The 23,158-nt window shown below is 33.9% G+C and overlaps 4 protein-coding genes across 5 annotated transcripts; all 4 read right to left on the bottom strand.

Moving 5' to 3' along the window:
• Positions 1 to 1,005: 1,005 nt before the first annotated feature.
• Positions 1,006 to 9,788, bottom strand: LOC117687435 (uncharacterized). Of its 2 annotated transcripts, none has more exons than XM_066067938.1 (2): positions 9,642 to 9,788; positions 1,006 to 2,732 (listed from the first exon to the last, which is right to left on the bottom strand). In XM_066067938.1, exon 2 carries the CDS (start codon positions 2,715 to 2,717, stop codon positions 1,113 to 1,115), a length of 1,605 nt encoding a protein of 534 aa, XP_065924010.1. In that variant the 5' UTR covers positions 2,718 to 2,732; positions 9,642 to 9,788; the 3' UTR covers positions 1,006 to 1,112. The 2 variants fall into 2 exon arrangements, with proteins under 2 accessions (XP_065924010.1, XP_065924005.1); XM_066067933.1 differs by lacking the exon at positions 9,642 to 9,788 and adding an exon at positions 3,417 to 3,553.
• Positions 9,789 to 11,272: 1,484 nt separating this feature from the next.
• LOC136269583 (uncharacterized) lies at positions 11,273 to 14,468 on the bottom strand. Its single transcript, XM_066067925.1, has 2 exons — positions 14,383 to 14,468; positions 11,273 to 13,692 (listed from the first exon to the last, which is right to left on the bottom strand). The coding sequence occupies exon 2, from the start codon at positions 13,675 to 13,677 to the stop codon at positions 12,058 to 12,060; it is 1,620 nt and encodes a 539-aa protein (XP_065923997.1). The 5' UTR covers positions 13,678 to 13,692; positions 14,383 to 14,468; the 3' UTR covers positions 11,273 to 12,057.
• A 1,832-nt stretch (positions 14,469 to 16,300) lies between these two features.
• On the bottom strand, positions 16,301 to 19,919 carry LOC105329699 (uncharacterized). The gene is made up of 2 exons (XM_034464318.2): positions 19,767 to 19,919; positions 16,301 to 17,992 (listed from the first exon to the last, which is right to left on the bottom strand). Exons 1-2 carry the CDS (start codon positions 19,775 to 19,777, stop codon positions 16,366 to 16,368), a joined length of 1,638 nt encoding a protein of 545 aa, XP_034320209.2. The 5' UTR covers positions 19,778 to 19,919; the 3' UTR covers positions 16,301 to 16,365.
• An 820-nt stretch (positions 19,920 to 20,739) lies between these two features.
• Positions 20,740 to 23,132, bottom strand: LOC117687433 (adenosine 5'-monophosphoramidase HINT1). The gene is made up of 3 exons (XM_034463909.2): positions 22,969 to 23,132; positions 21,360 to 21,464; positions 20,740 to 21,059 (listed from the first exon to the last, which is right to left on the bottom strand). The coding sequence occupies exons 1-3, from the start codon at positions 23,077 to 23,079 to the stop codon at positions 20,895 to 20,897; spliced, it is 381 nt and encodes a 126-aa protein (XP_034319800.2). The 5' UTR covers positions 23,080 to 23,132; the 3' UTR covers positions 20,740 to 20,894.
• Between the last annotated feature and the right edge of the window lie 26 nt (positions 23,133 to 23,158).

Genomic DNA, 23,158 nt, shown 5'->3' with positions numbered 1-23,158 from the left:
TTGATTCAATTTTACAAACAATTGAATGATGATAATACGAAAACATTTATGATATTGAACTACTTATATTGACCTTATTCTGTTGGCATAAAATTTATATGAGGTCAATGATCAAAATTTTGAGATACGATGTCTTTTATCGTTTTTAAGTTATTTTCAATATTTTTATTATTTGTGCCATAAGATTATTTTAATGACTAAGTTAGGTAAAACCAACGGAAAATATGCAAAATTACGTAGACTTAAATATAAAATCCTAACTTTTAATATTAGACTACTGCCAAAAAACATTTAGCAGAAAACAAAATCGATAAATAGGGCGTGTATAGTCTGTCCCAAGATATCAATGCAGCACATTTGGACAATTTTTAAAAAAAAATACACATACCTGTGAAGGAATTTACATTTGAAATACATGTAGTTGAAAGGGATAATTTCCAAGATAATTTCATTGACACATTTTCAACTGTCACTCAGAAAAATTCACAGGAACGAAAACAGATTCCTTACGGAGATTTATAATGGGGAATGTTTACATATTTTCTCCATTCGATATACACTCGGAATACATCGCGCAATTTTTCAACGTTATCATCCGGGCTTGCTGCAATACAAAATCTCCGTAGACATCACATTTTTAAGCATTGTCTTGAAACCTGATAAGCTAACAGGGGCGTTTCGACTGAGAAATCTTGGGAAATTTTTATACTTTTGAATGAACATCGTTTGAACCCTGAGGTATTTATAAATATCATATCAAGCAATTAAGCAAAATGCGAATCCAAGATATCTTGGGACAGACTATAGATATACTGTCAGTTTCAGTCCCGTATGTTTCGACAAATCGATAAAAGGGTCAATAGATTTCATTCTGTCTGTTTCTATAAAGCTTTGAGTTAACTAAGAAATGAAGGGAATCATACTCGGTAGATGTAAATATAAAATGATAAACCTGGAAAAAAAAAATTAAAAATCAATAGCAATTTTGTCCAAGAAAAAAAAGTATGCCGCTCTGCAATTTAATCATGTCACTAATGAAAAATATTTGATGCTATATGAAAGATCAAATACTAGTGTCCAAATACTAAGTTTGTGAATCTACATTGAAGGGTTTACTCGAAGTATTTAATAATTCGAATTTTCCCGGTAGAACATTCTCCAGCAACCAGATTGTGGTCAGTATCAATACTGATGCCTCCAGTACATGAATGTTCGATATAACGGATAAAAGTACCGTCACAGTCTATGATATGGACACCCTTGTTTGATTCGTCACCAATGAGCATGTTGAAATTTCCATCATTAACTATGTCATAAGGTTCAAAAGAGGTTCTTTTCTTGTAGGTCGCCCTATTGCCTGTGTACTTAAATCGCAATTCTCCAAAAGCATGTACCACGAGGACAGCCTTGCCAGTATAGTCAGCTACACATATATCTCCATTACCATTCTCACTTAGCCTTAATGATTTCTTACTGTCCACGGAAAAAAGGGAACCTCCTAATATGTCATTTTGAGTTTCTCTGGTCATGGAATAGCTCACAATTTTACTTTGTTTTTCATCCAAAGAGCGCATGCTTACTAAAAGGTCACCATTCATCGTAGAACAGAGTCCTCTCGGACACCAGTCAGAAAGCTCCAACAGTGTTTTGACTGTGTTACTTTCATACTTGTAGACTTTTGTGTCAGGCCACGACACTATGAACACCACGTTTTGATCCGAGTCAATGGATAATGCAAGGACATTATTTGCGGCTTTTATATTTTTCAGAACAGCTCCACTCCTGTTTATTTGATAAAGTTGGCTGTCATTCCCACTGGTCCATACATTTTCAGCCCCCTCACATGAAATATTCCAAAGACGTGAACTGTCCTCGAATGGACTTTGAATAGTATTTAGAATAACAGGAGTTTTCATCAATTTTTGTGGATTTGGTGCAGTATTTGATGCATAAATTCTTTGCAAGTCAAATTTTCCAAATACATTTTGAAGCTCGTCTTCATTAATAAAACCAGGTTGAAATTTTGGAAAAGACAGTCCCATTTCTTTGAGACCATACCTAAACTTCATATTTTGTGACTCATAACTAAAAATGCCTTTGGTATCAGCAGATTCAAGAACGCTTTTGCTGTTTTGAATTATTCCATTCAATTCCACTTCAGATTTTGCTGCCAGAGATTGTTTTTCTTTGTTTGCAATTTCAGATTCTTCTTTAAGTTTCGAAACTTTGTCTCGCATTTTACTACCAATATCTCGCACGGATCTGCATAGTTCATCTTCCTGGTCTTGAATGGCAGAGAGAGTTTCATCAAACACTGAAAATGTTACAAATGCATTAATATATTTGTACTTTGGAGCAATGACGTTTTCAAGTTCCTTCAAATCAGATGTGACTTGCTGTTTAGCATTCTGGAGGATTTCCAAAATATTGGCCATTTCGTGCTTTTTGTGAGTAGTTGTTACGCATAATACACATGTTGGTTCGTTGCAATCTCTGCAGTACATTTCACATCGTTTTGTCTGGTGAAAGTTGCACTCGGGCAAAATGGGTTTTTTTCTGTTGATGTACTCGACGATTTCATGTCTGTTTGTTTTGTCTGCCAAATGCTTAAGAGTGCAGGGAGAGCAAAGGTCAACAAGACAAAGGTTACAATGGTGTTCTACAGGATTGGTACAAAGTTGACAGAGGACGACGTCCTGTCCTTGTGTGGTAGCCATTGTTTTGCTTTAATGCTGAAAAAAAACCCTCTTATATATGAACATGAATAACGCAGGAATTAATATTTAAAAGTGAAGGATTCTGCTATGTCAAAAAACGTTTTCTCTAAACACATTTACATTTCAAATTAGGAAATGATATAATCAAGTCTCGGTCTGAATAAAGGCACAGAGTTAGGCAACTTTAACGTTACTTATTTAGTAGCTAAAAATAACAGTTTGCCTACAGGTACAGCTAAGGTGTGTTCGACTCGCATATTTAGGGGTAAAAACCATGGATTTGAAAGTTTTATTACTGTTAAAAAAGACAAAGAAATGAAATACGAAACATCTACTAAGCCTACGTGAAGGAAATGCCTTCGTGACCTACATTTGAAAAGTTTCTGTGCATACCATTTAATATCATGAAATAATTAAAAATTATATTGAATTGATTTAATAGGCTTTTAATTATCATTACTAAACACCAGAGTGTAATTTTACTTTTTAATGAAGTGGCCCATTGATTAATGATTGTTCAACATCATACTACGTTATGGAGTGCATCAAAACAAGAACCCATTACTATTACATATTTATGGTCGGCATCGGTGAAAAACGTGGCAGATTTACCCTAAAATATTTTAGAAGTTCTGGGTTTTCAGTAGTGCTAAAATTTGAAACTTTGCAATGCGTTAATTCATTAAAAAACATACTTACATCGATTATACCAAATGAATTAAAGCAAAAGGGTTTTTCCTTTCAATGCAGGTGTACTTTCGTTTTGAGTAACCTGAAGAAAACATGGCCGGTGGACGAGATCGATATACTTAGTACTCCCAGCAGGTCCGGGTTAAAATATTATTAAAGTATTAAATAGTATAATTTAAAAAATAAGTTGAGGCTGACCTGAAATGTATTGCTATTATAAGTTCAAACACATAATTATATTGAAATCAAAATATGTTTTTCATGAAACGGATATTGTACCAAACTTATATTTTTATAATGTAGTAGGAAAGGAGGAATGAGTATTTAAATACAATGAAAACATATGGCTGGACCGGGAATCGAACCCGGGACCCCTGCAACTCTAGTCAGGAGAATTATCAAACAAATTATGCACAGTGTAAAACGAGTTTTTCTGGAGGGTTTTTGCCCACTAGCTGTTATAAATATTCAGCACAGAAAGTATTGTCAAATTTTAAAAAAAACATGGGTTCTTGATTGAATAATATACTGGTAGTATTTAGCTTATGAAAAGACCGTATCAAATGAATGTATTTTGTCTGACCTTATTTTTAGAAATACGACAAATAGCATTTCATATTTTTTTCCTTGGTGCAAGAAGGCGAAGTTGAAGTGTTTACTTTATGTTATACTATGGTTGAAATGTATAAAAGGATGTTTACTAATTAGTGGTTAATTGTTAGCATAAGGACTTCTCCTGGGTGTCTACATAAGAAACACACTAAAAAGTATATGAAATTTTGATTCAGTATTATTATGACCAATGTGTTTTACTGGCGACATAAATTAAATGTCAGTTTGGTTTCCATGGCAGCCAAGTTTGGAAAAATATTTAAATTATTCTTTAATAAAAAAATTTAATGAGTTCTATTCATTTACCTTAAACTTGTACATATGTACATAGTCTTTTATCTTGTTCTTGTGAGAGTGTGGAATGGGAAACTATTTTTTTCAGGGAACTGCTGGTCCGATAAAAACGGACATTACTGGTCTAAGTAACTGACGCCAATAAAAATCCGTTGAATTAATGTGCAACTAGTCCGAATTTTCTATTCACACACGCCTTTCCGGAAGAGCTCGCTTCGCTCGCTATTATACTAATGTACTTTTATATAATTTGGGACAGTTTAAACGAGTATATCATAGGTGAAAATTAAATTTATTTTCAATTATTTAATTTGTTCTCTATTGATTGTAAAATATGAGGCATAGTTTTAGAAATGATTCGAATCTGCTCAAAACTTTAATTTAGCGTCAAGCTCATTGATAGGTATTCCATGCGCGTCGTATTGCGACGCATGCATGTAATATATTACAATATATATTAATTGGGTTCGCTAGTCAAAAAGCGCGTTACAACCAAAGTTAATATATTAACATATTAATGCATGAACCTTCGAAGGACAAGCTGGTACATGTAAATGAAGAAGGAAAAAAATTAAGTTGGAAATAACAGCTTAACTTTTACTTCAACATTTTGAAGTTTCCGGAATTTAGATGAGGACCAATTCCGCGCGGTAGAGTGGAGTGAAAGTAAGAAATTGAGGGACGTAAATCAAATGTGGAACGATTTTATAACAAAATCTACCCTTTAAAGAACGGAGAATAAATGTCAATTCAAAGGAGTGGATAACTGATGAAATTTTGAATGAAATTCACAATCGAAAATATCAACAAGAAAGAGCCTTAAGATCCAAATCAGCGGACGACTGAAAACTTTACAAAGCCATCAGAAATCGTGTCACCCTCAAGATCAGAGAAGCGAAACGGGATTTTGTTGAAGAAGCAATCGATCAGTGTAACAATTGTCCAAAACACATGTGGTCGCGGATAAAACAGTTTTTACCATCTTACTGTCGACATTTTTATATGCAGTTAAAAAACTTCAGTTTTGGACCAGTTAATTTTAACACACGGGGAAATTCCGGTTCTGTAGCTACATGTTTGGTTAAACAATAACATCTCATTTTTATATTTAATACATGTACAGACTACTTTCAAATAATATTCAAAATCAATTTTTTCAAGTTGATGCTTTTTAAAAATGTTGTTACTAAGTACGTAACAAATATAATAATAAATACCCTTTTCCATATCACAGCCGATACTGGCTGTGATATGGAAAAGGGTATGTATTATTCTCTATATATTTTATATACTAGTAAGTATTTATCATTCTGGCAAAGGACCAGTTCTCGCCGCTGCAATGTAACGTCACAACTTATTAATATGCAATATTAAGTGGTGGCGAGAATGGGTACTTGGTTAGAATTTGTCTTAGACCAGCATATTATTCAAACAATAAAATGCTTTCATTGATAATTCATGCGGGATATGAAGGTGGCGACATTGCGGGAAAAAATACATAACGCTACCTCCATAACCCGCACAAATCATCAAAGAAAGCATTTTATTGTTTATATTCTTAAGTAAAATGCACTAAATTGCAGTTGTAAATATAAATCATTACGTTAGCTAAAATAAAACAGCCAAATTGTCTCCAATAGGAAATTTGAGTATGACATCATCATGATTATTTCGTGCAGTCCGTAAATTTTCCTAGGTTGCTGTAGGTTTATAGGGTGTGTATAGTCTGTCCCAAGATATTTATGCAGCACATTTGGACGATTTTTAAAAAAAATACACATACCTGTGAAGGAATTTACATTTGAAATAGTTGAAAGGGATAATTTCCAAGTTAATTTCATTGACACATTTTCAACTGTCACTCAGAAAAATTCACAGGAACGAAAACAGATTCCTTACGGAGATTTATAATGGAGAATGTTTACATATTTTCTCCATTCGGTATACACTCGGAATACATCGCGCAATTTTTCAACGTTATCATCCGGGCTTACTGCAATACAAAATCTCCGTAGACATCACATTTTTAAGCATTGTCTTGAAACCTGATAAGCTAACAGGGGCGTTTCGACTGAGAAATCTTGGGAAATTTTTATACTTTTGAATGAACATCGTTTGAACCCTGAGGTATTTATAAATATCAAGCAATTAAGCAAAATGCGAATCCAAGATATCTTGGGACAGACTATAGATATCCTGTCAGTTTCAGTCCCGTAGGTTTCGACAAATCGATAAAAGGGGTCAATAGATTTTTAAAATTAACTATAAGTTTCCGTAAGAAATGAAGGGAATCATACTCGGTAGATGTAAATATAAAATGATAAACCTGGAAAAAAAAATTAAAAATCAATAACAATTTTGTCCAAGAAAAAAATGTATGCCGCTCTGCAATTTAATCATGTCACTAATGAAAAATATTTGATGCTATATGAAAGATCAAATACTAGTGTCCAAATACTAAGTTTGTGAATCTACATTGAAGGGTTTACTCGAGGTATTTAATGGTTCGAATTTTCCCGGTAGAAAATTCTCCAGCAACCAGATTGTGGTCAGTATCAATACTGATGCCTCCAGTACACGGATACTTAATATAACGGATAAAGGTACCGTCACAGTCTATGATATGGACAATCTTGTTTGAATCGTCGCCAATAAGTATGTTATAATTTCCATCATTAACTATGTCATAAGGTACAAAAGAGGTTTTTTTTCTTGTAGGTCGCCCTGTTGCCTGTGTACTTAAATCGCATTTCTCCAAAAGCATACATCGCGATGATAGCTTTGCCTGAAGTCTGCTACACATATATCTCCATTACCATTTTCACTTGGCCTTAATACTTGTCTACTGTTGACCGAGAAAAGGGAACCTCCTAATATGTCATTTTGAGTTTCTCTGGTCATGGAATAGCTCACAATTTTACTTTGTTTTTCATCCAAAGAGCGCATGCTCACTAAAAGGTCATCATTCATCGTATAACAGAGTCCTCTCGGGCACCAGTCAGAAAGCTCCAATAGTGTATTGACTGTGTTTGTATTACTTTCATACTTGTAGACTTTTGTGTCAGGCCACGAAACTATGAACACTACGTTTTGATCTGAGTCAATGGATAATGCAAGGACATTATTAGCGGTTTTTATATTTTTCAGAACAGCTCCACTCCTGTTTATTTGATAAAGTTGGCTGTCATTTCCACTGGTCCATACATTTTCAGCCCCCTCACATGAAACTTTCCAAAGACGTGAATTGTCCTCTAATGGACTTTGAATGGTGTTCAAAATAACAGGAGTTTTCATCATTTTTTGTGGATTTGGTGCAGTATTTGATGCATAGATTCTTTGCAATTCAAATTTTCCAAAAACATTTTGAAGCTGGTCTTCATTAATCAAAGCAGGTTGAAAATTTGGAAAAGACAGTCCCATTTCTTTAAGACCAAATCTAAACTTCATATTTTGTGACTCGTAGCTCATAATACCTTTGGTATCAGCAGATTCAAGAACGCTTTTGTTGTTTTGAATTATTCCATTCAATTCAATTTCAGATTTTGCTGCCAGAGATTGTTTTTCTTTGTTCGCAGTTTCAGATTCTCCTTTAAGTTTCAAAACTTTGTCTCGCATTTTACTACCAATATCTCGCACGAATCTGCATAGTTCGTCTTCCTGGTCTTGAATAGCAGAGAGAGTTTCATCAAACACTGAAGATGTTACAAATGCAGAAATATATTTGTACTTTGGAGCAATGACGTTTTCAAGTTCCTTCAAATCAGATGTGACTTGCTGTTTAGCATTCTGGAGGATTTCCAAAATATTGTCCATTTCCTGCTTTTTGTGAGTAGTTGTTACGCATAATACACACGTTGGTTGTTTGCAATCTCTGCAGTACATTTCACATCGTTTTGTCTGGTGAAAGTTGCACTCAGGCAAAATGAGTTCTTTTTTTCTGTTGATAAACTCCACAATTTCATGTCTGCTTGTTTGTCTGCCAAGTGCTAAAGAGTGCAGGGAGAGCAAAGGTCAACAAGACAAAGGTTACAGTGGTGTTCTACAGGATTGGGACACAAATGACAGAGAACGACGTCTTGTCCTTGAGTGGAAGCCATGACTGTACTTGGATGCTAGAAAAAAAACTAAATATGAATGCAGGAATTACATATAGAAGATATATTTCTTTTCGTCTCCATATAAAATTTTTAAAAATTGGTTTGTACATTTGAGGTTCGATCCCGGTGCCTTTGGGTTTGGGTGCCGCGCTCAGGCTGTCTTGACTATTCGGTGTTCAACTTGTATCGCGTTTTCATATAAGTAACGGTTACCTTAGGAGTTAATATTATAGCTGGGAACTATTTTCTTGTAAGGAGTTATTCGGTTCTTGTGGTATTTAAACCTAGGACCCAGGCTCTATTGCCATTCGACAACCTAGCTACGACCACTTTGTCGCAAAATTGCTGATGTTATTCTTTTTTCTCGTTTTTTAAAAGTTAGCTGATCTCGATGTCCTGGTTTCGGCAAGAATATCTTTTAAGGATGCAGTACTTTTTGCGGTGGATACTTTATATTCGGGGGTAGCTGTTCCATGGATGAAACCAAATTTACTTGTATATAAAAACGATAATAAATTTGGCTAATGTTGTCACCTCCTTCATTATGCGTTTGTTTCGTTTATTTATATGATTATGAACTTGAAATAATTTATGTTCGGCTGAGCGAAGCGAAAGAGAACATAATGAAGGATTCTGCTATGTCACAAAATGTTTTCTTTAAACGCATTTACATTTCTAATTAGAAAATGATATAATCAAGTCTCGGTCTAAATAAAGGCACAGAGTTAGGCAACTTTAACGTTAGTTATTTAGTAGCTAAAAATAACAGTTTGCCTACAGGTACAGCTAAGGTGTGTTCGACTCGCATATTTAAGGGTAAAAACCATGGATTTGAAAGTTTTACTACTGTTAAAAAAGACAAAGAAGTGAAATACGAAACATCTAGGCCTATGTGAAAGAAATGCCTTCGTGACCTACATTTGAAAAGTTTCTGTGCATACTATTTAATATCGTGAAATAATTAAAAAATCATATTGAATTGATTTAATAGGCTTTTAATTATCATTACTAAACACCAGAGTGTAATTTTAATTTTAATGAAGTGGCCCATTGGTTAATGATTGTTCAACATCATACTACGTTATGGAGTGCATCAAAACAAGAACCCTTTTATGGGCGGTGTCGGTGAAAAACGTGGCAGATTTACCCTAAAATATTATTGAAGTTCTGGGTTTTCAGTAGTGCCTAAATTAGAAACTTTCGATGAGATAATTCATTAAAACATAATTACATCGATTACATGTATACCAAATGAATTAAAGCAGAAGGAGTTTTCCTTTGAATGCAGGTGTACTTTCGTTTCGAGAAAACATGGCCGGTGGAAGAGATCGGTATACTAAGTACTCCCAGAAGGTCCGGGTTAAAATCTTATTTAAGATATCTCACTCCTCATGTTTTGATTTCATTGCGCTGATGATTATTTTATTTAAAATGAATATGATTTTATTTATTTAATCATCACAGATAGATTATTATTTCATAATTACACAACATTCATAAAGAAAATCCATTTGAATTCAAGAAACAAACAAGTTTTTGGGGAACTATTTTTTCGTGCGGAAGGCTTTTTAGACGAAAATGACAGAAACAAGCAATTTCATGAATTTTCAATATACTTTTCTTTTTATTGTACTTTATTCATTATTCACATTTTTAACATTTGATAGGTTTGTAACATATTTTATAGGTTCTGTGTGACATGTACAAAATCAAATATTGAGAATGTGATAGCCGTTAAGCATAAAATCATGCATATATATAGAACATGTCTGAATTTTTTTAAGCCAAATTTTGCGAGAATTTTACCTTTGAAGCCCTATATCTAAAATTTGACATCAATGACCCCCATGTTATATTATGTCAAGATGATACTGTATACATATTTAGGCAAACTGGATTAATCTTATAAAATTCTTGATATTCAAAAAGTTTTTATTTCAAATCAAATTGTAACTATTGTAGAAATTGTCTATTGTAAGTGCAAAAAGGTCACACAAAAATTTATGCAGCTTTGTACAATTTTTTTTCGTAATCCCTCTATTCAGTGTGACCATTGTGCATAATTAAAAACAATATTTGAAGAAATAAGTTTGCTTAATAAAAAAAAACTGACAACAAATCCTTATCAGGATGAAATTGCATTTTAGGTGCAAAAAGGTCAAATGGGCCATAACTCAGAGGGATGGATACTGATCCCCCATTATCTTTGTATTTTTTAAGTTTGTATTGTCTACAGATTTCAATGATATACTTCTCAAGAAAATCTTGATACAACAACATTGAGGAGTGGGATACCTTAAGTATCAGATACTATAATAAAACAAGAGGCCCAGGGGCCTCACCTGAGCAACAATAGCCTTATCTCTGATCAAAATTAGCATTACAGTATCAAAATCACAATATCTTGACAACTAAGTACAGTAGATCTTGCTAAAAAAAATTAAAATCTGCCAATTTTGTTCCAAATTTTTTTTGTAAATACCAAGCCCCCCCCTACCTATTTTGTGGCCACACTTTTCTCTAGGGAATCATGGTTTCATCAAACTTTAATCTGCACAACCTGTGCTTAATTTCACACAAGTTACTACTTTTTGGACTGAAAACTTTCCCAGAATATTTTTAAAGATTTTTCTCTATATATTCCTATGTAAAATTTCATCCTGCCATTGAGGCCCCGCCCTGGCCCCAGGGACTATGATTTAGCAAACTTGAATTTATACTGCCTGAGGATGTCTCCACAAAATTTTAAGCTTTTCTGGCCAAATAGTTTTTGAGAAAAAGATTTTTGAAGATGTTCTCTATACATTCTTCTGTAAAAATCCATTCCCTCATTGTGGCCCCATCCTACCCACAGGTATCGTGTATATCAAGTGATAGCGCAATGACTGTGTCTTCAATCTCAATGGTTTTCAAAACAGACCCATTACTGTCAATTTGGCTAATTCTGTTAGAATCTGTCTTAGACCAGCATATTATTCAAACAATAAAATGCTTTTATTTCATTTAATGCTTTTATTCATGCGGGATATGAAGGTGGCGACATTGCAGGAAAAAATACATAACGCTACCTCCATAACTCGCACGAATCATCAAAGTGAGCATTTTATTGTTTATATTTACATTTTTCTTTTAACAAATTAATAAATTGAATATTAAAACTAAGTAAAATTTACTAAATTACAGTTGTAAATGTAAATCATTACGTTAGTTAAAAAAAACAGCCAAATTGTATCCAATAGGAATTTGAGTATGGCATCATCATGATTATTTCGTGCAGTCCGTAAATTTTCTTAGGTTGCTGTTGGTTTCGACAAACCGATAAATAGGGCGTGTAGATATCCTGTCAGTTTCAGTCCTGTAGGTTTCGACAAATCGATAAAAGGGGTCAATAGATTTCATTCTGTTTCTATAGAGCTATGAGTTAACTATAAGTTTGCGTAAGAAATGGAGGAAATCATACTCGGTAGATATAAATCTAAAATGATAAACCTGAAAAAAAAACCATAAATCAATTACAATAACGTCCAAGAAAAAAATGTATCCGGCACTGAAAATTAATCACATCACTAATGATAAATATTTGATGCTATTTCAAAGATCATATGCTAGTATCCAAATACTAAGTTTGTGAATATGCATTGAAGGTTTTACTCGAGGTATTTAATGATTCGAATTTTCCGGGTAGACAATTCTCCAGCAACCAGATTGCGGTCAGTATCAATACTGATGCCTCCATTGCATGGAAATTCGATATAACGAATAAAGTTACCATCACAGTCTATGATATGGACAACCTTGTTTGAATCGTCGCCAATGAGCATGTTGAAATTTCCATCATTAACTAATTCCATAGGGTCAAAATAGGTTTTTTCCTTGCATGTCTTCCTGTTGCCTATGTACTTAAATCGCATTTCTCCAAAAGCATACATCGCGATGACAGCTTTGCCGGTATAGTCTGCTACACATATATCTCCATTACCATTTTCACTTGGCCTTAATACTTTTCTACTGTTGACCGAGAAAAGAGAGCCTCCTAATATGTCATTTTGAGCTTTTCTGCTGCAGGAATACCTTACTATTCTACTTTGTTTCTCATCTAAAGAGCGCATGGTTACTAAAAGGTCACCATTCATCGTATAACAGAGTCCTCTCGGACACCAGTCAGATAGCTCCAACAGTGTTTTGACTGTGTTTGTGTTACTTTCATACTTATAGACTTTTGTGTCAGGCCATGAAAATGTAAAAACTATGTTTTGATCTGAATCAATGGATAATGCAAGGACATTATTAGCGGTTTTTATATTTTTCAGAACAGCTCCATTCTTGTTTATTTGATAAAGTTGGCTGTCATTTCCACTGATCCATACATTTTCAGTCCCGTCACATGAAATGTTCCAAAAATATGAACAAAGTAAACTATCTCCAAATGGGCTTTGAATGGTGTTTATAATAACTGGAGTTTTCATTAGTTTTATTAAATTTGGTACTTTATTTGATCCATAGATTCTTTGCAATTCGAATTTTCCAAAAACATTTTGAAGCTGGTCTTCATTAATCAAACCAGGTTGAAAATTTGGAAAAGACAGTCCCATTTCTTTAAGACCAAACCTAAACTTCAAATTTTGTGACTCATAACCCATAATGTCTTTGGCATTAGCAGATTCCAGAATGCTTTTGCTGTTTTGAATTATTTCATTCAATTCCGTGCCAGATTTTGCTGCCAGAGATTGTTTTTCTTTATTCGCAATTTCAGATTCTCCTTTAAGTTTCGAAACTTTGTCTCGCATTTTACTACCAATATCTCGCACGGATCTGCATAGTTCATCTTCCTGGTCTTGAATAGCAGAGAGAGTTTCATCAAACACTGAAGATGTTACAAATGCAGAAATATATTTGTACTTTGGAGCAATGACGTTTTCAAGTTCCTTCAAATCAGATGTGACTTGCTGTTTAGCATTCTGGAGGATTTCCAAAATATTGGCCATTTCGTGCTTTTTGTGAGTAGTTGTTACGCATAATACACATGTTGGTTCGTTGCAATCTCTGCAGTACATTTCACATCGTTTTGTCTGGTGAAAGTTGCACTCAGGCAAAATGGTTTTTTTTCTTTTGATGAACTCAACGATTTCATGTCTGCTTGTTTTGTCCGCCAAGTGCTTAAGAGTGCAGGGAGAGCAAAGGTCAACAAGACAAAGGTTACAATGGCGTTCTACAGGATTGGTACACAGTTGACAGAGAACGACGTCTTGTCCTTGTGTGGTAGCCATTGTTTTGCTTTAATGCTGAAAAAAAAACCTCTTATCTATGAACATGAATAACGCAGGAATTAATATTTAAAAGTGAGGGATTCTGCTATGTCACAAAATGTTTTTTTAAACACATTTACATTTCAAATAAGGAAATGATACAATCAAGTCTTGGTCTAAATAAAGGCACAGAGTTAGGCATCTTTAACGTTACTTATTTAGTAGCTAAAAATAACAGTTTGCCTACAGGTACAACTAAGGTGTGTTCGCCTCGCATATTTAAGGGTAAAAACCATGGATTTGAAACTTTTGTTACTGTTAAAAAAGATAAAGAAATGAAATACGAAACATCGAGGCCTTTGTAAAGGAAATGCCTTTGTGACCTACACTTGAAATGTTTCTGTTCATAACATTTGATATCGTGAAATTATTAAAAAAAATCATATTGAATTGATTTAATAGGCTTTTGATTATCATTACTAAACACCAGAGTGTATTTTTACTTTTTAATGAAGTGGCCCATTGAATAATGATTGCTCAACATCATACTACGTTATGGAGTGCATCAAAACAAGAACCCATTACTATAACATATTTATGGGCGGTGTCGGTGAAAAACGTGGCAGATCTACCCTAAAAGATTATAGAATTTCTGGGTTTTCAGTAGTGCCTAAAATTAGAAACTTTGCAATGAGTTAATTCATTAAAAAACATACATGTACTTACATCGATTATACCAAATGAATTAAAGCAGAAGGGTTTTTCTCCTTTGAATGCAGGTGTACTTTCGTTTCGAGTAACCTGAAGAAAACGTGACCGGTGAAAGAGATCGGTATACTAAGTACTCCCAGCAGGTCCGGGTAAAAATCTTATTTAAGTATCAAATAGTATGATAAAAAAATCAGTTGAGACTGGTTGTTATTATAAGTTCAAACACATAATTATATTGAAATCAAAATGTTTTACATGAAACGGATATTGTACATGTACCAAACTTATATTTTTATAAGAAATTATCAAACAAATTATGCACAGTGTAAAACGAAATATCGGGTTAAGTTTTTTGTTGTTGTTTTTTTTTGGAGGGGGGGGAGGGGGGGTTGCCCACTGTTATAAATATTCAGGAGAGAAAGTATTGTCAAATTTAAAAAAAAAACATGGGTTATTGATTGAATAGCATATAGTATTTTATTTAGCTTATTAAAAAGACTATATGAAATGATTGTATTTTCAAATTTGTCTGACCTTATTTTTAGAAATACGACAAATAGCATTTCATATTTTTTCCTCGGCGCAAGAGGGCAAAGTTGAAGTGTTTACTTTATGCTATACTATGGTTGAAATGTATTTATCTTATAAAAGGATGTTTATAGTTAGTGGTTGTTTGCTTAAGGATCTCTTCTGTGTGTCTAAATAGAAAACAGACTATTTAGTCATATCATGACCAATGTGTCTTACTGGCGACATCGCCTTAAGACCAAATACAGATCATAACAACAGCCCAAAACATCAATGTTATTCTTGATTCACATAATCTGATAAATCTTTTTCTTGAATATATTCTCAAGTAGCAATACTTCGATATGTTATGGTAAACATCTCATTTCGCCGTATCATAAGATGTAATGCATGGTGCCCCATTTTATATTGTTACTTTATTCCCCCCCCCCCTCCCCCTCCCACATTTTTACATCCTCAACAAATTGTGAAACACACTTTTCAATTCATCTTATCAATGAGATAACGGCCCATCAATATGCAAACTATTTACAAATGCATGAAAATTAACGCACAAAAATTAGTATCTACACATTATAACATATTTGGAAATACTTGACTTAAGTTGTATTGAATTCAGACTGTTGATAAATTACAATTACTTCAACAAGTCTATATAAATAAAACATGTTTTGCTTCATAAGTATTACACAGAGACACAGAGCCATTTAAACTTAGAAATATAAGTCCAGCCAATAGTTTGGCTACGTTTTGTTTAGAAGCTGTGTTGCTTATCTTAAAGACAATTAAAGGTCATGCACGCTGTAATTTTGTCCATTCCTAAGAAAGCCAAGACAGTTTTAGTAGGAATGTTTGTTTTATTTCTCAAAGAGCATTCTCACCTCACCGATGAAATTCATATTAGGCCCATGGCCTTCGTCATATTCTGTTTATGATGCATACAATGTATAGTATGAAGAATTTTGTTTTAAGTTTTATGACGTACCGATGAACACTATATTCCATTGTTACACCACATAAACATTCTTTAAATGTTACACCAAACAACAATTTTAATACCAGTATAACATTAAAAAGTATATCAAAAATATCATTTATACTGAAATTAACTTTTAGAATATTTATTACATGTGTTCCATTCGCGAACATCTGTTAATTGTTTGCAAGTTGTCATATATACAACACCTAATCTATCGATGTCATATTGTATGAATAATTACGTTAATGGAATCTAAATTATGACTTAAAGTTTCTTTAAAGAGTTTCGAGGGATTTTGGTTCATAGAGTTAAAGACATAGAGAAGTATGTAATTATATAAAACAAGCATATTGTTCTTTCTAATATAAATAGTCATTTTGTATAGTTTATGTGTTAAAATGAATTATATAAGAAAGGACAATATTCTAAATAGCGTACCAATCGAAACATGGAATCTAAACGTATTTGGCTAAAGTTACATCGAACCCTAGCTACTCAAGATATTTGATTGTTCGGATTTTTCCGGTTTTCCTTTCTCCGACGACCAGATTATGGTCAGTGTCGATACTGATACCTCCATTACACGGATACTCGATATACCGGATAAAGTTACCGTCACTGTCAATGATGTGGACGATGTCGTTCGAATCATCGTTAATAAGTATGTGCTGTTGGCTATCATTGATAATCTTGGAAGGTTTGAATTTGGTGTACTTGGAGAATGTTGTAACATTGCCCTTGTACTGAAATCGCAATTCTCCAGAAAGACCCACCCCTACAACCGACAGTCCAGCGCAGTCTGCAACACATATGTCCTCGTTGCCATTTTCAATCAAGTGAAGCACGGCTTTAGTTCCAACAGAAAACAACGGTTTTCCTTGAGTGTCATTTTGAATCTCGCGAATCGGTGTTACCCCAGAGTATCGTACTACTTTACTCTGTTTCTTATCTTTTGAGCGCATGCTCAACAAGAGATTGCCATTCATTGTATGACAGAGTCCTGAAGCACACCAGTTAGTTAGGTTTAGCAAGGTAACAACCTTGTTACTTTCAAACTTGAATACTTTGGTATCGGCTTGCACATTTACAATAAATACCAAGTCCTTGTGTATATCAAGTGATAGAGCAATGACTGTGTCTTCAATCTCAATGGTTTTCAAAACAGACCCATTACTGTCAATTTGGCTAACTCTGTTTAAATTTCCACTCGTCCAGAACTTATTTGATCCTTCACATGCTATTCTCCAAAGCTCTGAACGTTTACGACCGTAAGGACTTTGAATGGTATTTGACACCACGGGGGTTCCCCTCATTTTCAGCGCAGGCTTCATGTTTGATACAATACTCTCTTGCATTTGTAGTCCTCCAAATATATAACGAATCTGGTTTTGTTCAATCAAACCAGGTAAGAAGCTTGGGCAAGGTATCCCAGATTCATTTATTCCATCGCTAAATTTATCATTAAACGACTTATACTTCAGTATAGCTGCGACATCGTATGATTTGAGGACCAATTTGCTGTTCTGCATAATTCGATTTAGTTCTTTTTCGGTTTCAGCTGCCAAACACTGGATTTCTTTGTTCTTCTGTTCAGATTTTTGTTTTTGTTTGGAAACTTCATCTCGCATTTGGCTTCCTATGTCACGTACGATCTTACAGAATTCATCTTCATGGTGCTGTATATTAGAAAGAACCTGATCAAAATCTACAGACGATACATCTGCTGTCACATTTTTATATTTCGGAGATATAGTATTTTCTAATTCGGTCAAATCATTGCTGATATTTTGCTTTATGTTCTCGATAGTTTTACCAATGTCGGTAATGTCGTGCTTTTTGTGTGTAGTTGTTACGCACAAAGCACAGGCTGGTTCACTGCAATCATTGCAGAACATTTCGCAAAGCTTTTGTTTGTGGGATTTGCATTCAGGAAAAATAAGTCCTTCTTTTCTGTTGATAGACTCGACGACTTCGTGTCTCTTGGTCTTGTCCGCAAGGTGCACCGGGATGCATTGGGTGCAAAGGTCAACATGACAAAGGTTGCAATGGTGTTCTACAGGATTGGGACACATCCGGCAGAGAACGGCGTCTTGTCCCTCGGTGGAGGCCATTATTATACTGAAATAATTATAAAACAAGCTTTTAAATTTTTTGATTGGTATATGAGATGCTCAGGCGCGAGTCGGGTAAGTCCAGAAACCCCCCCCCCCCTTCCCTGAAAATTAAAACTTGTTTAGTTCACATTGAAAAAATACCAAACTGGGCTTCCACCCACCCACCCACCGCCCCCCCCCCCCCCCCCCTTCCCTTGGGAAATTTCTGGATCTGCGCATGGAGCACAATTGAGTTAAAACTTTTTAATAGATACGTATTTAAATAGAGTAGAAAATAATTTTCTGCAATATTTGTAATGAACCCAAAACTAGTGTTTAGATATATGAGACGCATGTTATTTTGATATCAATATAAATTGTTATTTTATGTTTGATTAATTCCTAGCTCTTTGATTGGCTCATATATAACCAACTATCTAGAAAAAAAAACAAGAACGTTATATTCACCTGCAGGTGGCCTAGGAGGTTAATATAACATTTGATTTTTTCAACAGTGGACTAAAAATAGATCGTCCAATGAAAGATCGTGTTTCTCAATTTGTTAAGCTGTGGCTTCAAACAAAATCTTCGCTTGATTACACTCAATGAGATACGTCTGTATAAATTCGTCGCTGATCATATAATAGAATAATTATTGCTGTTTTTCCATCATTACGATTATTTAACTACCCTCGTAGTACAAAATTTATTCCGGCTCTGTGAATATTGTACTCCATTGGGTAGCTAACTCATCATATTGATCGGAAGAAAAAAACCCAGCAATAATTGTGTATAATTTAATGTTAGGTTTCAAATAGAAAATAATGTAATTAAAAGATAGACATTTTAAAAATATTGATTTTAATATAGTGGAGCTAGATACATGTAGCTACAAATTTGATGTTGTTGTTCCGGTGAGCAATGTTGCCCATGGGCAGTGTTTTAAACTCGTCAAAAAAAACTAGCTAGACACTCAGGGCGGACAGCTCGTATAAATTGTCAGCCCTGTTAAAATTCAACCAGCCCAGAGGAAAAAAGTTGTCATTTGTTTATTTTTGTCATTTTAAACATTCAAAAATCTTTTTTTTTTCGATTTCATTCCGTCATAAACTTGTTGTTATTGGTTGTTCTGTTATCGACCGATAATCTCAGCGAGATTTTACGAGACTGAAAAATTTTGACGGACGTCACTCCCGAATCTCTGAGAGTATATAGAACCATTTTAACAAGAGCTTGGACATTGGGTAGTTAGTGTCAAACAGCAATGTGACGTAGGCCTGTCTATTTCATTGTAGACCACCCAGCCATTGCTCTTTGAACTGTTGAAACCAACAAGATTTGTCTGGCTTTCGAGCTATGACTACGCAATCGGTGTATATCTCACTTGAAACCGCGTCATTTTAACATTAATTGTTTTGACGCAAGAAATAGATAGATACGTCCTGCTGAAAGTCCAAAGCCTTGTTAAAATGGTTCTAGATCTAACTGTGACGACGCAATCTGTGTATATTTCCCTTGAACCAGGGTCTACATCCTACCGAAAGTCCAAGGTCTTGTTAAAATGGTTTTATCATATTTGTGTCTTTTTTATAATTAAATAAAGAAATGTGGCATAACAACTCAGTGAAGGTATTATATTTCGAATAATGAAAAAAAAAACCCGCAAGAGTAATTGGAGTGTTTTCCTCAATTACTGATTAAGAAGTTGAAATTGCAAAATATAAGAATGTCGATTTCTTTTAATTCTTATACATTGTATATATAAACAAATTGTATAAGGTTATAAAAAACGTACTTACTTTAAAAACATTCAGTTGAGGTATTTCTCAAAAGTTTTCCTTTTGCTCCATGTTGGCTAAAGAAATATGGACTACTTCAGAACGAAACCCACATTCTAATTGCCTAGTCTTGCTTTTTAATTTCAGTTGAAATTAGTGTAGGCTTTAAATCGCTAGTGTCCCATAATTATCAGTCAATTTGAGATAATAATCAAAATTTGCAACAAATTTAAATATCGAAGCAAGCTAGAAAAAATTTTAAACTGCAAAAAGGATTCAATCTTTTACTTGATCTGTGTTAGGTAATTTCTATTTATATCTCTCATTGAATCTCGACATTAATAATGTTATTTATATCTCTGACCAATCTATCCATATAAAGTGAACGTAAATAAAGATGTCGTTTTTTTGCATAGAAACTGTCAGTCCGTGTTCTCAATGTATTTATTTAAGTTTTGCTAGATCAGGAAATTATTCTTATCTATTGATAACAATGAGTGCCTTATTTGGTGGTTTAAACTAACTGTCCATGAAAGTGAACGAAAAACAATTATGCAATGCTTGCTACCTTCCTACCCACATGAACAATAGAAAAAAATCATTGTATTGTTTTCGGTTGACAAAAATTACACATTACAACTTAATTCAACAACTGTATATTGGTTCAACGTTGACATGTAAGTAGCATTTTCCTCATTTAAGACTGTAAGTCTTGATTAGCTTAGAAGTCACATTACCAGGTGCATGCAAATTAGAAGTTGGACCAACTTTTAATCATCCCACTGATTTCTTGGGTCTATACATGTAGTTTACTTGGCATAATGTGCTTAAAGAGAAAAGATCTATGCTTGTATTGTCTGTCAAGTGTGTGATCCGTGCATGCTACATATGAATTAATGCATTCCTTAGACATTCAACAGTAGGACCACCATACGTTACATGACTAGCCACATGCTAAGAACAATCAAGAGACAAAGAAAACAATAAAGCAAACTAAAATTGTTTTCACACTTTTACTGAAGAAACCAGTTATTATACTGTAAGCTTTGCACCAAAATTTTACATTGAACAATCCACGGTCCTCAAATGTCTGAAATATGTAAATAGTATTTACAGTCAGGAACATGGGTACACAGGTATTATGGGTAATTATCCCGGGGGCCAGCCCATCTGTCGCCCACTCATCACGTGTACGTGTATGTGGTACACCGACTGTCCTCCGATTGGCCCGTCATTGATGACCAATCGGTAGCCCTCATTCAACCCCTGTTGCTTGGCAACCTTCTTGGCTGCTAATACCAAGTGACCCAGGAGCTACAATAGAGGGAAGAAATAATCACATGTATTGGATGTCTCAAATTATAAAGGAAAGGAAATGTACTTACAAAACTTAGCGCACTCCTCATAAATACATTAATATAGATACGATTTAAATAAAATTGGGACCAAAAGTCTGGGCCTATTCTATTTTGAAAGAATTTGACCAATCACCAACAGAGAGTGTTATGAAAACACAAAGCAAATATTTTGAAAGTATATTAATCATGATTTGTCAATGAGTTTATCTAGATTGATAACTGAATTGCTAATGAGATTCTAAAGAGCATTTCCAACCTGTTCATCAGCATCCTCTGCCTCGGATAATCGGGAGATTGGTTTCTTTGGAATCACCAAGAAGTGCACAGGAGCTTGTGGACTGAGGTCATTGAAAGCCACACACTGAAACAGACGCAGTGTACATTTTAACCATTACATTTATATGCATTAGTAGTATGGATAAATAATAAACCATGGTTTTTTTTAATTCACATCACTGTGGAGAATAAAAAAAAAACATGGGAAATTAAAATTTGTACATTTATTTTTTTTTTTGAAAAAATGTCACATTTTTACTTCTATTATTGGTATTGAGACACTAGGTATAGTCACCCGACACAATATTAACTATATTTAATCTATACAGAGACACGATAGAATGCTAGCTTGTAGGTTATAATAAAAAAAAAAAAATTGGACAGTCCGACACTATTCAAGATTTACAAACAACTGGAGATAATAAAAACCTTACTGGGGCAAAAAGCAAAATATACTCATATTCTGGAAGCTAGGTGAAATTTACGGCAATGACATATATACATTTTAGGGTATCAGGAGAAAACGTACCCAGGAGTAAACATACCCAATTTCTAGGGTACGTTTTCTCCAGGAGAAAACGTACCCTATGAAAATCATAATTATACTACTTAATAGTTTTTAATATTTTTAAATACTATTTTGCATAATAAATGTACAGAAATGTAAGAATTTTATAGATATATGGATTAATACTTTATAATTTTAAAGGGGTTGGACATATCAAATAATTTTCAAATTCTACTTTAATGCATATTTTAATGCATATATGTATAGAAATATATTCATTTTATGAACAATATCTTTATAATAATTGTAGCAACTTTTATTTGCGTACGAAATGATGACCTGTCATAAAGTGTTTTCAGTCTACTTCTTCTAATTATCCATTTACCGTTAGCCTTACCGATTTGAGTTTCTCTATGCGAGATCCCCTGATTTTAATTATAGTGATAATCAATTAAATACCTGAGCAGTTATTATTATTTAATATTATGTATTGCCTCCCCGTGCAAGAGGTAGAAATATTCACTCTCCACACATTATACATGTCAGTGGCGTCGGAAGCAAATTGACTGTTCAATGTTACATCTCGTATTAGTTTCCATATATATATATATGAATCAAACAAATATTTGAAAGACTTGGTTATAATTAAGCAACCTTGTTTTATAGATAATTTTTTAAAAAATCTTAACATACTCATCATTTAGTTTTTCAAATGAGATTGCAATAAAAACTAATAATTTAACCGTTTCGTTTATGGTGGATTAATTGTCGACTAATTAAACTGCTCAGTCCATGTTCGTGTGTGTGTATGTTACAAATTATTGTCATAATTTAAGTACGTGACTATGCATTTAAAAACAACAGCAACAAATGATACAAATGTTCATTGTATATTTTATTTTGTTTCATTTAAGAATATCTATGAAAACCATTATTTATTATTTTCATAGGGTTTTGTTTTGCACATCAAATGCATGTACTATAAAGACCCATAAAACTGTCCCTAGATCCCTGTGGTTTAGCAATGTATCAAGTTTCGTTTCGCCACTGTGTCACGTGTTGAATTGTATAAATAAAGTACCTGATCATCTTCGTAAATAAATTCGCAAGGAATTTCCTTGCGCGCAATTTTTCCAAAGATGGTATCTCCTCCAGGTTTAGCTTGCTGTGCTTTCTCTATTTCTTCCGACATGCCGACAGATTTTCCCTCAGGAACCTACCGGAAGTTTAATTAAATACGAAACTGAATTACCCTTTTTTCATCATCATTA

This window comes from Magallana gigas, chromosome 1, assembly GCF_963853765.1.
Source record: "Magallana gigas chromosome 1, xbMagGiga1.1, whole genome shotgun sequence".
NCBI lineage: Eukaryota > Metazoa > Mollusca > Bivalvia > Ostreida > Ostreidae > Magallana > Magallana gigas.
Note: the sequence above shows the minus strand (reverse complement) of the source record. Positions and strands in the feature narration are given on the sequence as shown.

Bases quoted from the DNA above. Each gene is read 5' to 3' on its own strand.
- LOC117687435 (XM_066067938.1), bottom strand. From the start codon at position 2,717: ATGGCTACCACACAAGGACAGGACGTCGTCCTCTGTCAACTTTGTACC.
- LOC136269583 (XM_066067925.1), bottom strand. From the start codon at position 13,677: ATGGCTACCACACAAGGACAAGACGTCGTTCTCTGTCAACTGTGTACC.
- LOC117687433 (XM_034463909.2), bottom strand. From the start codon at position 23,079: ATGTCGGAAGAAATAGAGAAAGCACAGCAAGCTAAACCTGGAGGAGAT. The intron at 21,465-22,968 runs GTACTTTATTTA...CGTCTGTTTCAG, and splicing joins TTATTTACGAAGATGATCAG to TGTGTGGCTTTCAATGACCT. The intron at 21,060-21,359 runs GTTGGAAATGCT...CCTCTATTGTAG, and splicing joins CAGAGGATGCTGATGAACAG to CTCCTGGGTCACTTGGTATT.